This window comes from Chinchilla lanigera, unplaced genomic scaffold (genome assembly GCF_000276665.1).
Source record: "Chinchilla lanigera isolate Chin_1 unplaced genomic scaffold, ChiLan1.0 scaffold00044, whole genome shotgun sequence".
Taxonomy (NCBI): domain Eukaryota; kingdom Metazoa; phylum Chordata; class Mammalia; order Rodentia; family Chinchillidae; genus Chinchilla; species Chinchilla lanigera.
Window position 1 is genome coordinate 2,853,576 of NW_004955445.1, and position 19,584 is coordinate 2,873,159.

Below are 19,584 nucleotides of genomic sequence, written 5' to 3' on the forward strand. Positions count from 1 at the left end.
ACTGAGCTTGGGACGTTACCTCAGGCAGAGTCCCACTCGCAAAGAAAGAGCTCATGGTACCATAACAGGTGAGCCCACTGGTTACAGTGCTACTCAGTTATGGCTTATTAGATGTTACAGTTGATACCTGGATGTACCCCGCAAAGCCTGTGTGCAAAGGCAGGGCTTTTAAAAGGTGATGGATCATGGGGGCAGTTAGCTGACCTGCTGCTAGAAAATGGGGTCTGATTGGAAGAGGTGGGTCACTGGTGCAATCCAGAAGTGTACCTCCCTTCCGGTTCCTCCTCCTCCCCCCTTCTCCCTCACTTCCGGTTCCTCCCAGGACGGCTTCCTGTGGGCCGTGAGGTGAGCAGCTGTTCCCCCACCATGCTCCTGTGCCTTCCCATGTGGCCTTGAAGCCAGCTGATTACCACTGAAACATGAGCTACACTGAGCCTTTTAGCTACAGGTGTCCCAGGGACAAGAAAAGTGACTTAAGACACTGACTGAGGAAGAAAAACATCAAACTTTATAAAGAAGTTTATTTCACTTAAAACGCTCACCTTGCCAGATTAAAAAATTAGAGGCAAACTGGTTTACATTTTTAAAATAGATCATCCCCCTAGGTCCATTAAAAACTGTAAATACAAGCAGTCCGTACATCTTGCTGGTGAAATCACTTAGTACTTTAGTTCCCTGATCTTCTGACCTTATCTTTTTTTTTCTTCCTGTTTCGGCCACTGGCCACAGGAGTGGAGTGGGGCTGGGGCTTGGAACGTGGTGATATGGCTATTTGGTGTGATTTGTTATTGCTCACCCTTGTGATCCACTCCCGTCACTCCTAACATGTGAAGATTAAGATTGAAGCCCCTGGGTTTTCAATCAGGTTTTTTTGCATAGGCATTTTACACTGGTACAGATGGGCGATAGGAGCCCTAAGTGAACAAATCACTTTTAAATACAAGATGGGACGGGAAGGTTCTGTCCAGTCCATATAAAAAGATAGAGTGTCACCAGGCATATAAGGCTACTGCGGAGCTGTCCTGGGAATTACATCTCAGAAAGGCAGTTCTAGCTTTAAACTGGTAAAAGCTTTTGACAATGTGCCAACATCTTTAAAAGAAAAAAAGTCCCACGTGAATCTTGCAAATGGAAAATCTGTCCCACGAAGATCCTTTTCAATGTTAATTGAGATAACCAATTGGCATCGGTAATTAGGGTTTAACCAGGGGACTGTCCACCGCCAGAGCTTAGTAAAACCAATAGTTCGTGGTTTCTTTAGCTTTCTAACTGTCACAGACACAATTTTTAAAGAGGGAATTGTGAGCCAGAAAGATAAATACGAGCCCCTCAAACATTAGGCAGGGCAGACGTAACAAAACTGAGGCCCCAGAGAGTCAGAGCCCAGAGAAAAGTCTTAACCCACTTCTGAGAGGAGGAAGTCTTAAGTCTGGGTCTCTGTGCTTCAGTTGTAATCCCCTAGCACACCTGCCCTTTGTTGGGTAGAACTGGGTTGGTAGGCTACGTATACCTGGCAGTCTCCTACCCTTCCCTGTATAAATATATTTTCTGGATGTCTTCCACGTATAGCAAGTGCTACTCATTTTCTTTCTGGGAAGTAGTACAAATCTTTCATGTGTAAATTATAATTTTAGTTCAGTTTAAAAATATGAGTAGTGACACAATGTAAACATTGTGACAAGTCTGGAATGTCTGAAGTTTGAAATAAGAGTTAAAGGAAGATTGTCAAGTAGGGCTAAGATTATCTTAGCTTTTTATGTGTGTGGTATCCACAGCCTGAAGGTGGGCATCAGAAGCCACATGATACCATTACTACTGGGCAAGGTTCTATATTTCATGTAAAGAGAGACAAGTGACCCTGGCTTACTTCAATGAAATTTCAGAAAAACCATCTCACACTCAAAGATGCCCAGGTTTGCAGGTGCTTAGGGATCAGTGAAACACACCAGAAATACCTGCTTTCCTTTCCCCAGAGTGTAACGAATGTCAAAGGGCTGATGCTAATTTGGACTATGATCATATATTAACTTCTGCTTCAGTAATTGTAGCACTGGCAGCTATTTTACACAACACTGCATATTAAACTGCAGGCTGCTGACAACAAATCAGTGGAAAGGGAATTTTAAAAGCTAGCTAAACGAATCATTGCTTTTAAAGAACCTGCGCATGAGGAACCCCAGGGGCTTTTGCAGACAGATCCTCACCAAGGGTCTTCTAGAAGCAACATTTGAGTCCGCTGTTTGATTTTGTGATGTTAACTCATGTGTGATGCTGACATTTCAGATTATGTGTGTGGCCCTATGATGAATAGCATTAGCAAAACTTATAAAGCCCCAATTTACAGTTATTCAAAAGCCTGATTTTCGGTGGCAAAGGTAAACTTTATCCATGAACAGTAGCAATTAACTCCCTGCTTCCGCTCAGAGAAACCCACAATCCTAACGTCAGTCCAAATCATACAATCTAACACTAGGTTTTCAGCGCCTGCACTTGGAGGGCTCATCAAGGTTTCGCAGCTGGAGGTTTAAAAAGTCCCGCTTTCCGAAGATATCTGACCAGAAAGGGCACGGAGACTAAGGTGATGCTGATTCTCACGGGCGCGAACAGCTTGTGGATCGCGTAGGCCACCACGAAGGTACTGGTGCCCGCTGCCATTTTCGACTGCACCAGCGACTCTGTAAATCCGAGTTTAAGCAGGACTGCAGACATATCTACGCCACTGGCGGGGGAGGAGGCAAAGAAAACAGTTATTACAGCAACGGGTTAAGAAATCAATTTGGCTTTCAGATCTACATATTTTTAAAATGTGATAAAAGTATCTGGGTGAATAGTCTGAGAAAAAAATTCTCATTCCCAGGGTGTCTTCTAGGGCAGTAAAAACCCAACACTTATTACTGTTGAGAATCTCACCTTGAAACCACCATGTAAAATAGGCCCAGGGAGATTAATGAGATCCCAATGTGCAGTGACACAGCCACGGCTCCGTACTCTCGGAAAACCTTTCTCAGCTGCTGTGACTTGCTCTGCTTGCTCTCGATGCTGCCGGCCTTGCTGCTGCCTGGGGTCTCGGTGAGTCTGCTGGGCTCCTGCGCACAATGCAAAGGGGGCTCCAGGTTGTGGTCTTCACCACCACGCACTTTTTGTCTTTTTGAGACAGGGTTTCACTATGCAGCTCGGCTGGCCTTGAACTCACTTTGTAGCCAAGGCTGGCCTCGAACTTGCAGCAATCCTCCCGCCTCAGCCTCCTGAGTGCTGGGATGACAGGCGTGCACAACCATACCCAGCTCCACCCGCCCTTCTCTACCCAGGGAGAGATCAGCTTACTGAGTGGGACTAAGGCCCACTTCTCGCTCTGGTGTGACCAAAGGCTAGGTAGGATGCACGGCTAGAAGAATGGTGGTCTCAGACACACCACGTCCAGATCCCCAGAATCCGTGACTACGAGACCTTACGCGGCAAAAGCATTTTGCAGATGTGGTTAAGGCTCTTGAGGTGGGGAGATTATTCTAGATGACTTCAGTGGGCCCAACAATGGTTCTTAGAGGGGAAGGAAGGAGGCAGGAGAGGCACAGAGACAGCAATCTGCAGACCCGGCGCTGCTAGTTTATGGAGGCGAGAGCCACAGCCAAGGAATGCAGGCGGCCTCCAGAAGATGCAAAAGGTGGGAATGGATCCTCCCCTACAGCGCTTAGAAGGAACCAGCCTTGCTCATACCTGACTGTAGCCCAGCCAGACTCAGGTTGGCCTTCTGCCCCCTGGGGATTGTGAGATAAACCATGTGGCCCTCTGTCAGAGAGCAAGAGTGACCGGAAGCTCAGGCTCATTTGCTTGGGGACAGCAGCGATCCTCCACGGAGCATTTTCCCCACCTGCTCCCCCTTTCTCTTAACAGCAACTGCTTCTCCCACTTCCTAGATGGGTGGCACGGGCTTGGTGAGGTCAACTCATTGGCCCAAAGCCAGCGAGACAAGCGTCCAGGCTGTCTGCGGCGTGAGCGCACCGCCACCACCAAGCTATGTGCTACCCTAAACGACAGTGGGGCAGACCCAAAGGGAGCGAAAGCTATGGTCTCACATTACCTTCAGGGTCCGGATTTACTCAATGAAGGGCCAACTCCTGGACCGCACACTGACTAGGATTTGTATAGAAATAATTCATTATGTGTGGCATTTATTATTATTAGTTTTGCGGTACCAGGGATCGAACTCATGACCTTGCGCTTGCCAGGTAGGCGCTTATGCCACTGAGCTATATCCCCAGCCCTAACATTTATTATTGACCCGTTAACATTTATCGATCACCTCCTGAGCCTGAAATGTTTGGAAGAAACAATCAAAACAACAAAAAAACACCAACTATACTCGGATTAGAAACATCAACAGAGGACTTTTTAAATTTTGGTTTTCTGAGGCAGGGTTTTGCTGTGTAATCCAGGCTGGCCTTGAACTCGCAGGGATCCTCCTGCCTTAGCCTCCTGAGTGCTGGAATCGCGGGAGTGGGTCTCCACGCCCGGCCTTGAGCCTTTCTAACTACAAGATTTAGGACAGTGCTCAGCGCTCGTCTCAGCAAGGGGCAAGCACCGGCCTGCAGGCTGGCTCTAGCTATGGATCCTGCAGCTGGACGCTTCTTCCCCGAGCCATCTCCTGCAAAGGCAAAGGGAAGGGACAGGCTGGCCTAGAACCCGACCCAGGAGACAGGGGTCAGGCCACCCTGGAGGAAAAGAAAGACTATGAGTGCTCAAGTGAGCAGCAGGCTTCACATCTGCCAGCTTCAAGATGCCCCTGACCTGCTGCTGGAAGCAGGGACTACACTGAGCACATCAGATGCAGATACTGCCTGTTTCTCCAGCTGCCAGTGGCCTGCGGGGTGTCCACCTGTCTGAGACACCGAGTGAGGGCCTGGAGACCTTTGCCCTGTGTACCTGTATCCGTGTGCCCCGAATCTGATTTTACAGGATGGGGATCTGTCATCGGCTCACCAGCGGACTCTGAGGTTCCAGCCAGGGCTGTCGGAGCAGTTCCCCTGCCCTGCCTCCCCGGGCACATTCTCCACATTCTCGGGGCTGGCTTCTCTCCTGCTTGCACAGGATGGGGGCAGGGATCCTCCCACCGCTTCTCTGTTGTGCATATTTCAAATAGAAACGGGAATATTTCCTCCTCCACCGCTCTGCCGCCTTCAGATCCTTAACAAATACTACCTTAAGTGAGGCCTTCCTGGGCTACCTTCTTTCCAACCAAAAGGAACACTTGGGAGGCTGAGGCCGGAGGAGCTCTGTGAATTCAAAGCCAGGCCAGGCTACACAGTGAGTTCAAGGCCAGCCTGAACTACATATTGACAGCCTGTCTCAAAAAACAAATAAGCAAAGCCCCAGGGAATTGTCCCTCATGGTTTATTCCACCACAGTCTTGTGGTAGATGCTGCTTATTCTGTAGCTGGGAATCTGGCGGCCTTTTTATTTTCTTTCGTGGCCAGAAGGCCATTTGCCAAATGAGTGGGTGTAAACAAAAGGGCCCTCAGCAGACAGCTACGCTGGGTCTGTACACAGACAGAGGGCTGCATGATTGACTCTGGTGGGGCCAAGTGTCAAGGGTGGGAAGTGAAAGGGATCTGTGGGCATCAGCCCAATGGCAGTGTTTGGGCCCGGAAGGGTCCTCTGCCCTCCCATCAGCTCTGGCAGCTGTCCCCTCTGCAGCGATGGGAGGATGGGGCTTGTTTATCAGAAAGCTCCGCACTCAGCAGTCACTGTGGCTGGGGCACAGGGCTGGACAGGAGACGGAGGAAGGGGAGGTGGAACCCGCTGCCCGAGGCAAGGAGGTGGTGACAGTTCTCCTCCCGCTCCTGTAGAGCTGGGAAAGTAGCTCCCTTTATAAGTGGCTACAAGGGGGCACCGCGGGCCACGCATTTTTCTTCCCCACCCTTGAGGAGGCGGAAGAGGCTAAGCCAGAGGAACTGAAGTGGGACTTGCAAGCAGTGGGGAATCTGCGACACTCATTTCTTCCCGGGACATGACCTTACGGACCTGCAGTGTGTTAGGTGCCGCCCCGAGCGCCTGTCACAGCACAGTCGGTGTGCACACTCACTGTTCTCATCTGCATGTGTGTGAGGTCCTTCTTCCCTGCCCCACCACCGAGTGAAGCACCGGGAGCCAGAGCAGAGCAGGGGCAAGCGGGCCAGAAAAAGGGGCCAGCCACCCGTCCCGCAAGTGGACCACATTTTTCAGAGCAGTGCTCGTTTTCATTGATTTGATAAATAATAAATGGCACCTCACTGTGTTTAAATTGTACCAGGCAGTGTTCTGAGCACGCTGGAAGTATTAACCCATCTAATCCTCCCAGCGCTCTGAGGGAGAGGGATGACTGACATCCCCACTTACCGGAAGAGGCTCCCGGGAGCCCAGAGGGGTTGTGTAACTTCCCAGGGGTCGTACAGGGACCAGCTGTCCGAGTGGGACCTAACTCTGCTGGGGCTGCTTCCAAGGACTCTGCTTTTAACAGCTACACTCTATTCCCCATGTCGACATGTCTCCCCTGAACCAGGAACTGCTGCAAGGGTAGGGGACGGAGCAATGAACAGAACTGGCAAAACCTGCCAGGAGCCCACGGGCCGTGGGGAGAAGGGACAACAGACAGAAAAGTGAAATCCAGGGCTGCCGGAGGGCCACGGAGAGACACCAAGTGGGACAAGAGAGGCACCCAGCTAGGGCTGCTGGAAGGAGTTTAAATAAGGGAAGCCCAGGTAGGCGTGGTGGTTCCCGTCTGTAATCCCAGCACTGGGCAGGCTGAGGCAGGAGGATTGCCTTGAATCTGAGGGTAGCCTCGGCTGCACAGTGAGTTCAAAGTTAGCCTGACCTACATAGCAAGACCTTGTCTCAAAGAAACGAAAATAAATAAATAAATAAAGGAAGACAGAACTGCAGGCAGGTGCTGGTTCAAGCCAGATACTTCTCCTCCCAGGCCACTGGGGAAGTGTTTTCTCAGGGCCATGAGGATCTTCTTTTCTAAACGTCCTGTGAGGTTTCAATCCCACTTGGATTCCACCCTACTCTCCTATCAGGGGGCAGGGAAAACAAGGTCAGCTCATGGGCCCCTGGAACTGTATATATTTACTATGATTGCAATTGCTAACATTAATTTGAGGGTGTTCTGCGTGTCTTGTGTAAACATCTTACTTTTACACTATGAAGTGTGATTATGAACATCCCATTTTACAGATGAGAAAACCGAGACACAGAAGAGTGAGCACAGTTGATCAAGGATACAGAACTAGAATAGAAACAAATCTGAGGAATCCAACACCCGATGATCATCCCCACTACAAACACAGCCGTCACACAGGCCTGGCCTGGAGACAAGTCTGACATAGATGACTGAAAGAGACAAGCAAGGGGAGCCCACTGGAGGCGCCCAAGGCTTCACTGGTGGTCGGGGGTGCTTCCTGGAGGAAGGAACCGGCCTGGGTCCTGGAGAAAGACCAGGAGGCTGCTATGGGCCGGGATACAACTGTGCTGTCTGTGTTTCTGTCTGTGCGGGAGGTCTGGCGAGGGCACGGGCCAAACCCCTCTGCCGCCCACTGAAAAACTACCTTAGTTCCAGAAAGGCGGCTCCATCGTGGCGCCACGCTCTGCCCTGCATTAGCCAGTCCATCTGTCCCCCCACTCCCGCCTGCTATTCCCGGACCAATGCAAGGCCAGCAGGCGGCTGGAGGCTCCCAGGTCACAGGCTGGTGGTGCACGAGGCCCCATTCAAGCCGGGCTGCGCGCGTTCTCCTTCCCGGGTCTCCGGGCCCGGGTGGTCCTCACCCCGTAGGCCTGTACCGCCAGCTTTTCTTTACAGACCCAATAAGACGGTAACAACAAAAAACAGTTTTTTTTTTTTTTTTTAAAGAAAAGCTGTACTGCAGCTCTGAAGGGAAGCTAGCTCTCCCTCCGCACTCTGCGGGCAGGGCCACTGAAATGAAATGTAATCGGGAGCAGCACACCGAGGACTGCAAGTCAGATAAGGTGGGCGGAGCAGCAGCAGCTCCCGGGAGGCGCGCGCCTGCGGCTGCCCCGGCCCAGGGCGGGATCCGAGTGGGGCATCAAAGGGGAGAGCATGGCAGGCCTGCGAGGAAGTTCAGAGCGAGTTCCAGCCCGCAGGCCTCTCCCGGCTTTATCACTGCCCAGGCGACGAGAGGCGACGCTCCGGAAAGAGGGCTGTATGACCTTGGGCGGCGCGCTGTCCATCCCCGAGCCTCAGTTTCCCCGCCCGTCAAGTGGGAAGATAGCTTCCTGGCGTGCAGGGATTTGGGGACTCGTGGGCCCTGCAGGTGTCGGATCCTAGGCAGCTGGGGCTTCCCTTGCAGTGGAGGGGGCCAGGCCCTGCTGGGGGCACCTGGGGATCAGAGTTCAGGGTGGGGGTCAGAGGTCGGGGTGGGGGTGGAGCGGCTTACCTGGTGGCTGCGGAAGTCGCCGCAAGCGGTGCGGAGCAGCCGGGCGTCTGGGCCGGGCCGGAACTGGGCCAGGGCCAGGGGCGGCGGGGCGCAGGGGGCGGCGGCGCCCAAGAGCCAGGTGGCGCGAGGACAGAGCCGGACGCCCACCCTGCCGGCGGGGCCCAGCAGGGCCAGCAGCCCGGCCATGGTGCGCGGCGAGGCACTGCTGCCCGCCCAGAGCCGGCGCGGATGGGCGGGGCCTGGCCGCGCTCCCTGCCCGGTCCCGCCCTCGTCCCGGAGCCCGGCGCCGGGTGGGCGGGGCTGCAGGCGCGTGTGCGCCCTCTTGGCCCCACCCACTAGCCCCGCCCCCTCCCAGGAGGAGATGCGCGCGCACTCCAGGTCGCGCCCGGAGGCTCCGCCCCTCGGGAGAGGGGTCAGCGCGGGCTCTGCAGTCTTGCCGTTTGGAGAGCGTGTTCTGACCTCTCTTGGCCCGGGGTCTCGGGCTTCCAAACCGTGGAGCGTTGGCTGGGTGTTTCATTCTGTGGGCGTGACTTTGGAAGAAATCTGAAAACTATACATTTGTTTGCAGGTTAGCCCCCAAGAGGAAGAGAAATACAAAAGCTGACATTCATACATGTTTAGAGCCCTCTGAATGACCCCACATGTTGGTGTGAATGTGAGGCAGCGCAGCCACTTTGGAAGATAGTTTGGCAATTTCTTAAAAACCTAAACATGCCCGGCATGGTGGTGCTTGCCAGGAATCCCGGCACTCTGGGAAGCTGAGGCAGGAGGATGGCAAGTTTGAGCGCAGCCTGGGCAGCTCAGCGACTTAGGGAAACTGTCTCAAGAGGGTGGAGATGTAGCTCAATGCAAAGGCTCTGGTTCAATCCCCCTTGCAAACAAAGCAAATGAAAAAATTAAAAAACCAAGAAACACACTTAACTAGTAACTTCTCTGTGGGTAGCTTCTCAAGAGAAACCCATGCTCATTCAAGACTGGGACGCGAAGATGCCAGCGTTTGCAGCAGTTTCTTCATATTCCGCGAAGGGTAGGAACGAGCCAGATGTCCATTAGCTGGTAGTGGGCAGCAAAGAACCGTAGCACAGTCCGGGACAGATGGGAGGGACAAGCTCTGGACGGTGCGTGGCAGGCTGCAGCTCTCAGCTGCCCTGCCTGGTAGAGAAACCGAGCCGAGCATGACTTGCCGTGTAATTCTACCTCTGTGAAATGCACAGATCCAGTGCAGCTCCAGAGACCTACAGTCCACGGGTGGCTTCCCGGGGCATTGACCGCAGGGAAGCAGGGGGGACGTTTGGTGGTGGGGACGGTCAGCTGAACAAGGCCGAGTCCTTGCGCGTAACACCGGCCAATCTTAAGTTCTGCAAATGGTGCCCCAAGGAAGCAGGTTAAAGTGCGCTCCAGATATAGCACTATGTTGGCCAACTGGCTTTCAAGTCACCCAGGCCGTGCCAGTCACCATCACAGGAATCACACTCTATTTCATGTGTAGGGTGGAGTAAGAGGGTTTGTGGGAGCCCCAGAGTGGTTTTGGAGGGAAGTGGTGAAGAATCACTAGTTAAGGGGTGCAGGCGCTCCTCTCACTGGCCCTGCTACTCAGCTGTGTGGTCTGGGACTAGCGACTCTGAGCTCGGGTCTCTCCATCTGTGACCGGGGTGGCCGGGAGAATCCTCTGACGCAGCTGGAGGAGCGCCGAGTCCCGCCCAGGGCCTGACAAGTCCCCAGGCCAGGGCTGGCTGTGCCGGCCCCTGCCGCTGAGATCCTCCCCGTTCCCGTGATTTCTTTTGTGCCCTGCGCCACCAGGCCTTCTTCACTCAGGTTTCCTGCCCTGGCTCTATGATAATTGAGTTTTGACAATTACAAAAGGACAAGAAAAAAGCATATTTTTTTATTTTCTCTTGACACTGGAAGTCAATCTAGTACAATAGTTGTGGACTCAGTGCCTTTGTCAATAAAATTGAAAAAAGTGATGAGGGAACTTTTTCTCTTTTAATGAAGTGCACGCAAGCCTGTACCTGCCTGCATTTGAGGCAGCTTTGACTCATCTTAGTGTCAGCTCTCTTATCTCTCTAGAGAAGAAGCTCAACGTGGGAGTTAGATTTATTGGAATTTTCCTCATTTTTCTGAGCAGATGATGTGTTCTCGTGGCTCAGATCTTGAAAGGACTGGAAAACGTCTATCTGCAGCAAAACATTTCCTTCCTGTCCCAGTCATCAGTCTCCCCACCCCCCTCCTTTGCATGCGACCACCATAACAAGGGTAGTTCCTGGTGCAGAACCTTCTAGAAATTTTGCTGAAGTACAGGCAAATTCCTACAAATGGTTTCCATTCCTACTGTTCCCCAAACAGACTATAGTGTGGGCAGTGTTCCTGCACTTTGGCCTTTTTACGAAGGAAGTTCTAAGTCGGCTAGAGATGATTTAAAGTCCACAGTTCTATGCAAATACTACACCGTTTTATGTTAAGAACTTGAGCATCTGTGGACGTGGGCATCCACCGGCATCCTGGAGCTGGTTCTCATGGGTACAGAGGGTTGAATGCGGTCAGAATCTCTTCTTCCCCCTCTCTGGGCTCTCCCACCTCCTCCGATAGCCTTCTCTCTGGTTCCCCAGGTTCTGCCCGTGACCCCCACAGCCTAACGGCACCCAGTATCCACAGCCACCCCTTCAACCTGGAAGTGAAATCACATTACTACTCCGCTCAAAATCCTCCAATACAGCCTGGCAGCCACTGTGGCCCTTCCTCACTGTACCCTGGCCTCTGGGGATGGCTTGCTGTTCCTCAGACCTGTGCCGTGGTGTGTCTGTGCCTCAGGGTCCCGACACCCCCTCCAGCCCCTTCTGAGAACTCTCCCGATCCATGTGGCTCCCTCCTTTATTTTGCTCAGGCTTCTGGAAACACCTGCACTACCTCTGGGAAGGCTGATTGGACCCTGAAATCACGAAGAACACTTCTATCACTGTCTACTGCCTCTATTTTGTCATATAATTTATCACTGCCTGACAGTGTATTATATAGTTATTGGTTTATTGCTACAGTGGAAGCCCTGGGGTGCAGGGGAGTTGGGTTGCCAGTCCTAGAGAGACAGAGTTAGGGACCAGCATGGTAGGACAGTGGTGGGATCCATGGACACAGTACACTGCTACCGTTTGTAGCATGGGTAGAGTCAACACACCCTCCATGGACCCTGAGGCAGGAGATAAACGTGAGGGAAACATCCGGGCCTTAGGCTAACAGCCTCTTACCCTCACCATACTTACTCAACAACCTGGCATGAGCCTAAGAGATATGCTCCTGCCCGCATCACACGTCCTTGGCATCTGGCCTGAGCCCGAGGAGCATGCATTCTAAGTGCTTTAGACTCATGCAGGGTAACCCCGGGTCGTTCTACTATCATTAGCATTGCAACTTTGAGCCCCGTGGTGAGCTTTGGCAATCACGCTTATGCCAACTAGACCCATATAAGTTCAAGAAGTCACCCTCCTGATGTGAGGGTGGAGACTCTCAGTTAATTGGATAGAATCCTGATAAGCACCACTGAGACCCCAAGACTCAGAAAAAGTCTCAATAAACGCCTCAAAACCAAAGTCAGATGAGGGTGCTCCGGTGAAGCTCAGCCCTCAACTTTTCTTGTCAGCCTGCTCCTACTCTGCAGAGCGTGCTTTCCCTTTCGCCAGACCTCTGCTTTTCTTACTGCTTCTGTGTGTCCTGCTCATTTCTTTGGGATACCCAGAGCTTGGATATCAGCAGGGACAGAGCCCACCTATCCAGTGAGCCAGAGAGGGGGTAAAGACAACAACAACAAAAAGCCTGTCTCGCTGCCTCCCTGTGCGCCTGGGTCAGGCAGTTAAAAGCCGCAGGGCACCCCACACTTGAAGATGCCCGTGACACCATAACCCGGTTGTGGAACAGACTCGGTCTGCACCAGGCAGAAGGCAAATCCACGCCTCAGGCAGGCGTGCATGTGTGTGTGTGTGTGTGTGTGTGTGTGTGTGTGTGTGTGTCCAAAACGAACTTTTCTCTGTCTAAAATAAAGCTGTCTTTAAGCCTGCTCCTGCGAGTCACTCTTGCTCTAGTACTCTTTTGTGTAGGTGGTGGGGGCCGAACGGAAGTACAGGCTGAGCTTCCTGCATGCCCCAGCCCCAGTCCCTCTGGGGGCTCCCTCATGTGACACCGACCTGGGAGGGATGGTGTTGCAGTCCATCCACCCATGGGGGAAGGAAAAAAGCCCTGGTTCCCCCATACACCAGGGCCAATATGCCCCAGTATGGCTGGGAGGAAAAAATGGCAGATCACGTCCTACTGGATGTCACCTGTCATCACGTGGGTCATAATCAAATTGCTATGGGAGGCTGTCTCCCTCTGGTGGTGGCCTGACACCAGGCCAGTTGTCCCCACCACCCTGTACTGTGCCGCACCAGTTGGGACAAAATCCAAACTCCATCCCAGTGCCCCATTTGTCAGGACAGGTGTTGGGAGTATTTTAGTTGGAGAACCCAGAGAGGGTTTGAGGCTTGCTATGCCTCATTAATTATCTGTTTAGTTGTCATAAAGTCACAAAGATTAAGACTTTAGAAGTGAATTATAATATGGATAGTCTTTGGCAGCTTTTTGATGCCTTTAAATGAAACACTCAGAATAGGCTCTAATTTCCATTCCTCGCTCTAACACAGTGGGCTATTCGGACTGCGATTCATGCTCTCTTCACAAGAGCCCAGTTTGATTCGTATGGTCACAAACGTGGACCAATGCTCAGAGCAGAGAACTGCACCATGGTCTTGAGGCTGTCATAGTCTGTAGAAAATTCTCGGGGATCCCAGCCTTGCACTGGTGGCAAGTTTGTGCCAGAGACATCTGGTAGCTCAGGCAGACACTTAGGGGCAATACCCCTAGGCCGGTCACTTCAGGGCAACTTTCAAGGACACTCTCAAGGTGAGCTGTAGACCTAGACTTTGTTTTTTTTTATTTTTTATTTTTTTCCCAGTACTGGGAATCGAACTCATGACCTCACGCTTGCCAGGCAGGTGCTGTGTCACTGAGCTAAATTCCCAGCCCCTAGACCTTGTTTTTTTTTTAAACAGAAATCTCAAGCCATCATGGGAAACAGCCTATTTTCACCTTTGAGCTGCATCCTTCACCCCTGGAAAGAATTTGACCCAGGTAATCTAGAAAAGTAACAGTTTTTTCTCTTAAATTGCAATATATCCTGGGTTCAGTGTAGAATTGGGGACAATGACCAATGACTCTCGAATGGAAGTGTCAGTTATTGTGGAGGACTACCCAGGCAACTCTCCTTGAAGGAGGAGCAATTGTCTCCATTTTGCTTGACCCTGATTTTATTTCCATGTACTGATATGTGCAGAGCTGGCCAGGACCTTTTCCTTACCCCATCAAGTGGCTTTAAGCAATGCATATCGGTGTAGCCAAGGTGCTGATGGTAGCGTCTGAACACAGCAGGTGTGTTTCCTTGGACCCCCGTTGTTCCTACGAGTGAACTGGGATGAGGCAGGATGTGCCAGCCAGTGCTCCACGCTGCCCACTGGGATTGAACCCTGAGATAGAGGTTATGACTTCCTGGAGCTTCAAACATAACACATCAGAGCTGAAGCACCAACCCCAAAATATTAGGTAGTCTCAGTTGTGTTATGCAGATGACTCTTTCTGCACAGCCTCCTCTCTGCATTTGCAGAGGTGATTTCAGGCCTCCTACCTAGCCCAGCTCCTGGCGCTCACCTACTTCCCACGGTTCTCACAGTCACTCATCTTCAAGCCACTCCCTTCTTCATGAATGAATAAAACCTGGGTTGAGGCCTTTGTTCCCGATGGCCATCACTGTGGCTGGACTTCATGCCCCTCGGCTCCCCATAATGACAAATATGCCTTAATGTCTTTATTCTCGCCATGGATTGCGCTGGAAGTGGTAGACTGGAATTAACTCACTAGAATACAATAGCTTTTCATGGGATTACAAATACAAACTTCCTGGACCGTGATGAGGACTGGGAAGGGCTGTCTATAAATTATAACACCATTCTCCAGTTAGGTCTCTTTTGCGGAAGATGGGAAAATGATCTGAGGGGCTGTTATGGTTTCATGTAAAAGGTCCTCCCCAGTTCTCACGTTTGGAGGTAGAGCCTGGTCAGAAGGCCCGGGTCACTGGGGTATGGGTTAGAAGGGTGTATTCTCATCCCTGGTTCTTCCTTTCTCTCTCTGCTTCCTGGCTGCCTGAGTTGAGCATCTTTTCTTCCTGTAGGCCTCTGTGCCATCCTCTTCCTGCTTTGGAGCCAGCTGACCATGGACTGAAAGCACAAGCCAAAATAAGTCTCACGTCCTTTAAACTGTGGGTGTTGCGTGTTTTGTGGCAGAGGTGAGCGGGCGAGGCAGGGACCACACAGACAGGCTTCATGGCACTTTACTGTAACCCTAAATTATAAGGGACCATGAGATACGGTGACATGCAGTACTACAGGAGGGGGTCTAACTGATGATCCCCTACCCAAACCCCACTGTTTCTCAGGGGGAGGACAGGGAACTGGAGGCTGTGGCCACCTGCCTGGTGTCCCCCACCCCTGTTCCTGAAGAACCAATTCATAGGGCACCAAAACCACCCCGTATTCCTCAATTTATCCCAAACTTCCTCAACTAGAAAAACAGCCCTGTGGGCTACAGTCATGGCAGGGTTTCCTTCCTTCAAGGAGCTGTGCCATTTTCCCGCTTTGTGAGAAAGCTGGGACGGGGGAACCAGTGTAGTCTTTGTCTCACGGCAGTAGACTCTGAAGCTGGTAGGCTCCTCCAGTACCTTGGCAAGGTAGGCCAAGGGCTATAGACTATCCAAGAATGTGGCAACGCTGTACTCATGACTCATATACAAGAGGGGTCAATAAAAATTCAGTCTGGAGATCAAGTCTTATTAAAAACATGCAAAGAGGGAACCCCTTAAGACCAATTAAAACCCACATGGAAGGGGTCATTTGAAGTTTTTCTAGCTACTTCCACAGAGGTCCAGCTCCCACAGAAAGCACCAACACAGATACTATGAGGCATGCCTACTCCTGTGAACCAAAACTCAATACAAGAACTCAGGATCCTGTTCAGAAAGAAACACTAACCTACAAAAAAGTAATTTTGGACTTCCATGAACTCCTATGATAATCAGATCTCTAAGTTTTATGACATTGTCTGTAAGCATAGACATACTGTCTGATCCTAACCTGTTTCTGAACTTTGCCTTTGATCGTTTCCTTATAAGGAGATCTCTCTGATCACACGTGGGAAGAAATTACAACCTCGTTAGAGCTATGACCCCAGAACTCCCACAGCACTAGTGGCTCCAGTTGTGGGACTGAGCTTTCTCATTTGTGTTGTAATCTTTACTGCCGGGCTGCGTCTCTGCCGTCCAGAACCAGTCCTCTGGTGCCACCTGCAGGTGCTACCTCTCCACGAAGCCCTGTACTGTGTTTTTCTAGTCTGGCTATATTTCACACCTGTCTTCCTCCTACCTAGCTGTCCTTGCCTCCCTACAACGGAGCAGGCCATTTTCTATCTAAATCCAGATACCTTACACCCCAAACATACAAACTGGTGCGTTTGTGCCCTCGGGTAAAGGCCATATAGCTCTTGGACATTTCTGGAGACCACTCTTCATTATAACTTTTAAATTTTTTTTGGTTTTGGTTTTTCTCCGGTACCAGGAACCGAACTCTCGACCTTGCGCTTGCCAGGCAGGTTCTTTGCCGCTGAGCTAAATCCCCAGCCCCTTCATTATAACTTTTAATAAGCCAAGTTGGGTTATTAAGGAGAGGGTAGATTTAGAAATTAGAGGCATCATTTTACTCACCCTAGGACCACTGGGACTTCTCATCTTTGGAAATATTATACTAAAATCTGCTACACTCATCAGTGTGACTTGTACCTCCTCCCACCCAGACACTGTCCCATTTGGTCATGTAACAAATTGTCACAATTCTATTTCCACCCTCAAACATCAGGCATCAAGACAGCTTTCCACAACAAGACTTCCTACTTTCCTTGTATATGGCTGAGTCCTACACAAACTAAATAATCTCATGAGGCCTCTTGCAAGGATCCAAAATAGCTATTTCAGAACCTTGAGGTGTCCCCAACCCCCAACACATGTCCATTTAATAACTCTAGTTTTTCCATCAGCCTCACAGTGAATAAGAATCAAACCATCTTAAATTCAACGAGTTTTGGGGATGGGATGAAACTCAAGATCTCCTAACCTGGAATCATACTTCTGGAATGTCTACCTGTCTCAGTCCTCTAGCAGGCATGTCCACAGCGGAGAATTAGTCAACCCATGAGGCATGGAGTACGTATGGTACTGAAGCCCCCAAGCACTGTGGAGTAATCTCCTGTCTAAACTAAAATTATCCTGTCTAAACCCTAAAAAAAATATACCTACTTCCTTTGTGGGACTACAGCCTTCTTATGCCTTCCCCTAATATGGAGAGGCACTGGAACACTGGTTTACATTCTCTCTGAGCTAAACTTTCCTAACTCCGCAGTATCAATTCATCTCTGCCAAAACACTGAGGGATCTATCATGAGTTGCATTAAGAGGGCTGAGCCAGTCTCCCTCCTGATGCTTGTAGGATGCCTCGTGAAAAAAGGAACAAGATCAGGGGGACTAATACATTCTCTGGTCCATGCCTGAATCCTAGTACTGGCCCTCTTAGTCAACAAATAATTAACCTGGTGGAGGCCATGATGTCACTTCCAGGGAAGGCCAACTCCCTAGCTGGAGTTGTCCTCCAAACCTGTGGGACACTTGATCTCCTTGCAGCCAGCCGAGTTAGGACTTGTGCCATGCTAAAAGAAGAATACTGCTTATTTATTAATGCAATTGGGCAAGTTGTTATTGACCTTGATTCTATAAAAAAGAGCCAAGGACCATCTGGAATGTTACAAAAACTGGGGGATTGATTAGTAAATCGGAAATTCAAATGCTTGAATTTCTCCTTGCTCACCCTTTTAGCTGGACCTTTCATAACCATACTGCTCCCCCTAATCTTTGGAAATTGCTTACTTAACCTCATTTGTGGAGTCTTTTTTTTGGACAGGGAATCGAACTCAGGGCCCTGTGCTTGCCAGGCAGGTGCTGTGCTGCTGAGCTACATCCCTGGCCCTCTTAACCTCATTTATAGCTTTCAGATTACTACAGCACCATGCCAAGCTAATGCTAGTTTATGGATTTCAGCTTACCCTGCCAGAATTTACGTCTGAAGTGCCAGAGATTGCCCTATAACACTTAGACAGGGTGACATTGTCCCCTGTAAGCAAGGACAATGCCACTCTTAAAAGGAAGCAGCTACTGAAAAAAGACCTTCAGCCTTTGATTTCCTGTGAAGATTCGTGAAGATCACGTCTCTGAGGGGGAAGTTGAGACAAGAGATGGACAGTGTGGGAAATATCCTAACCTTAGACTCATACTAGGCAGGCTGCCCTCTGGCTCTTGGAGATCAAAAGAGCATTTACCCTCAGCCCATTTCCTTGACATCCTGGCATCAGCCTAAGATAAGTGGTCCTGCCATAGCCCTACTTCCCTGACATCTGGCATGAGCCTGAGGAGTATGCAGTCTAACTATTTTAGAGTAACAGAGGGTGACTTCACAGACACTGTAGTATTATTAGCATTGCGATTTTGTTCTCCTTGAGGGCTTTGGCAGGACCAAAGGCTTCCAACTAGGCCCATGTTAAGTTCAGAAACTCCTCCATGAGAGTAAATACTTTCAAGTAATTGGAAAGGGTCTGCTAGGTACCATTCCAGGCCCCACGACCCAGTCAAGGTCCCAATAAATAGCTCAGAACCCAAAGTGAAGGGTCAAGCTTGTGCTTCTGTTTTCTCAACAGCCTGCTCCGCTCTGCGGAGTGTACTTTCCTTTTAATAAAACCTGTGCTGTTCTTTTACCTCCATGTGTCCTGTTGCATTCTTTGTTTTAGATACCAAGAGCTTGGGCATCAGGTGAGACAGGGATCACGTGTCTGGTAGCAAAACCACAGAAGCAGAATATTTGCACGGACTGAGAAACTGTTCACAAAGGACGATCTAGCTTCACTTGCTCTCAGTCACCTTAAAACCCACTCTTTCTGAAGGTCACACAGCAGTGCAATACCTCAGTAGCCTCCTGTAGTAGCTTGCTGTAGCAACACTTCTGACATGTGGGTTATGGTAACCGTATCCAGGTTACTACCCAGAGACCTGAGGGCCACTTTTGCTGAAAACAGTAACCCTTGACTTGAGCCTACGGACATCTGATGAGTGACTAAAATGTGACAAAAGACTTTGCATATCTGTATTCCTACTGTCTCCTTCGCTGTCTTAACCCTTGGGTCAGATTCTACTCATTTCTGGATGTAGGCATGTTGATCAGCTCAAAATGTTTTGTCCAAGACCATAATCCAGGATCCACTTGGTCTACGGTCCATTGGAGCTGCTAGGTATTTTCTTTTACTTTCTCTCTCTACTCTTTTCGGTTTTTTTTGGTACCGGGAATTGAACTCAGGACCTTGCATTTGCCAGGCAGGCGCTTGTGCCGCTGAGCTATATCCCAGGCCCTCTCTACTCCTTTCTGCACCCCCATCTCCTGCTGTGCTTCCTCAGTAGCCAAGAATGTAAAGTTCTCGTAAGGCAGCAGAGCTCTGCATCTTCACTGTGTTGACCTCCTCAGGCTCTGACTAGGGACACTTTGACCCTACCAGAGGGCCCGGAGCACAAGGCTATGGTGTTTCATAGAGGAGGATGGAGCCAGATACCTACAAGTTCAACAACCTCCAGGTCAGATTGCCCATGACCACGTGGTGGTCCAAGTCTGTCAGAAGTAAATACATCTTTTATGACTGTACTTCTGGCCAATGGAAACTACCAGACTCTACCCCACCATAGCAAATCAGTAAAAACGTGCTACTCTCTTTGCTCTGAGAGCAGCTGTTTGCTCATTTTCTTGGCCAACTGCTGACTCCCTTTGTCACCAGACAGGGTCCCAGGAGATCCACATCCCCTACCCCCCACCCCCTGCCAAGAGGAGCCATGTCTTCAACTTGGCCCGTTGAGTGGGTTCTTGACTCATGTCAAGGAAAAGGAATTTCATGACACATCAGCTTGAAGCATAAGCAGGTTTATTAGGCAGAGTTAGAAAGT

General features: G+C 50.4%; 1 protein-coding gene across 1 annotated transcript; it reads right to left on the minus strand.

Annotated features, from left to right (window-relative positions):
• Positions 1–501: 501 nt before the first annotated feature.
• Fam210b (family with sequence similarity 210, member B) lies at positions 502–8,684 on the minus strand. The gene is made up of 3 exons (XM_005392277.2): positions 8,427–8,684; positions 2,911–3,086; positions 502–2,719 (listed from the first exon to the last, which is right to left on the minus strand). The coding sequence occupies exons 1-3, from the start codon at positions 8,610–8,612 to the stop codon at positions 2,503–2,505; spliced, it is 579 nt and encodes a 192-aa protein (XP_005392334.1). The 5' UTR covers positions 8,613–8,684; the 3' UTR covers positions 502–2,502.
• Positions 8,685–19,584: the final 10,900 nt, after the last annotated feature.

Bases quoted from the DNA above. Each gene is read 5' to 3' on its own strand.
- Fam210b (XM_005392277.2), bottom strand. From the start codon at position 8,612: ATGGCCGGGCTGCTGGCCCTGCTGGGCCCCGCCGGCAGGGTGGGCGTC. The intron at 3,087-8,426 runs GTAAGCCGCTCC...CATTGTGCGCAG, and splicing joins GCGACTTCCGCAGCCACCAG to GAGCCCAGCAGACTCACCGA. The intron at 2,720-2,910 runs GTGAGATTCTCA...CTCCCCCGCCAG, and splicing joins TTTTACATGGTGGTTTCAAG to TGGCGTAGATATGTCTGCAG.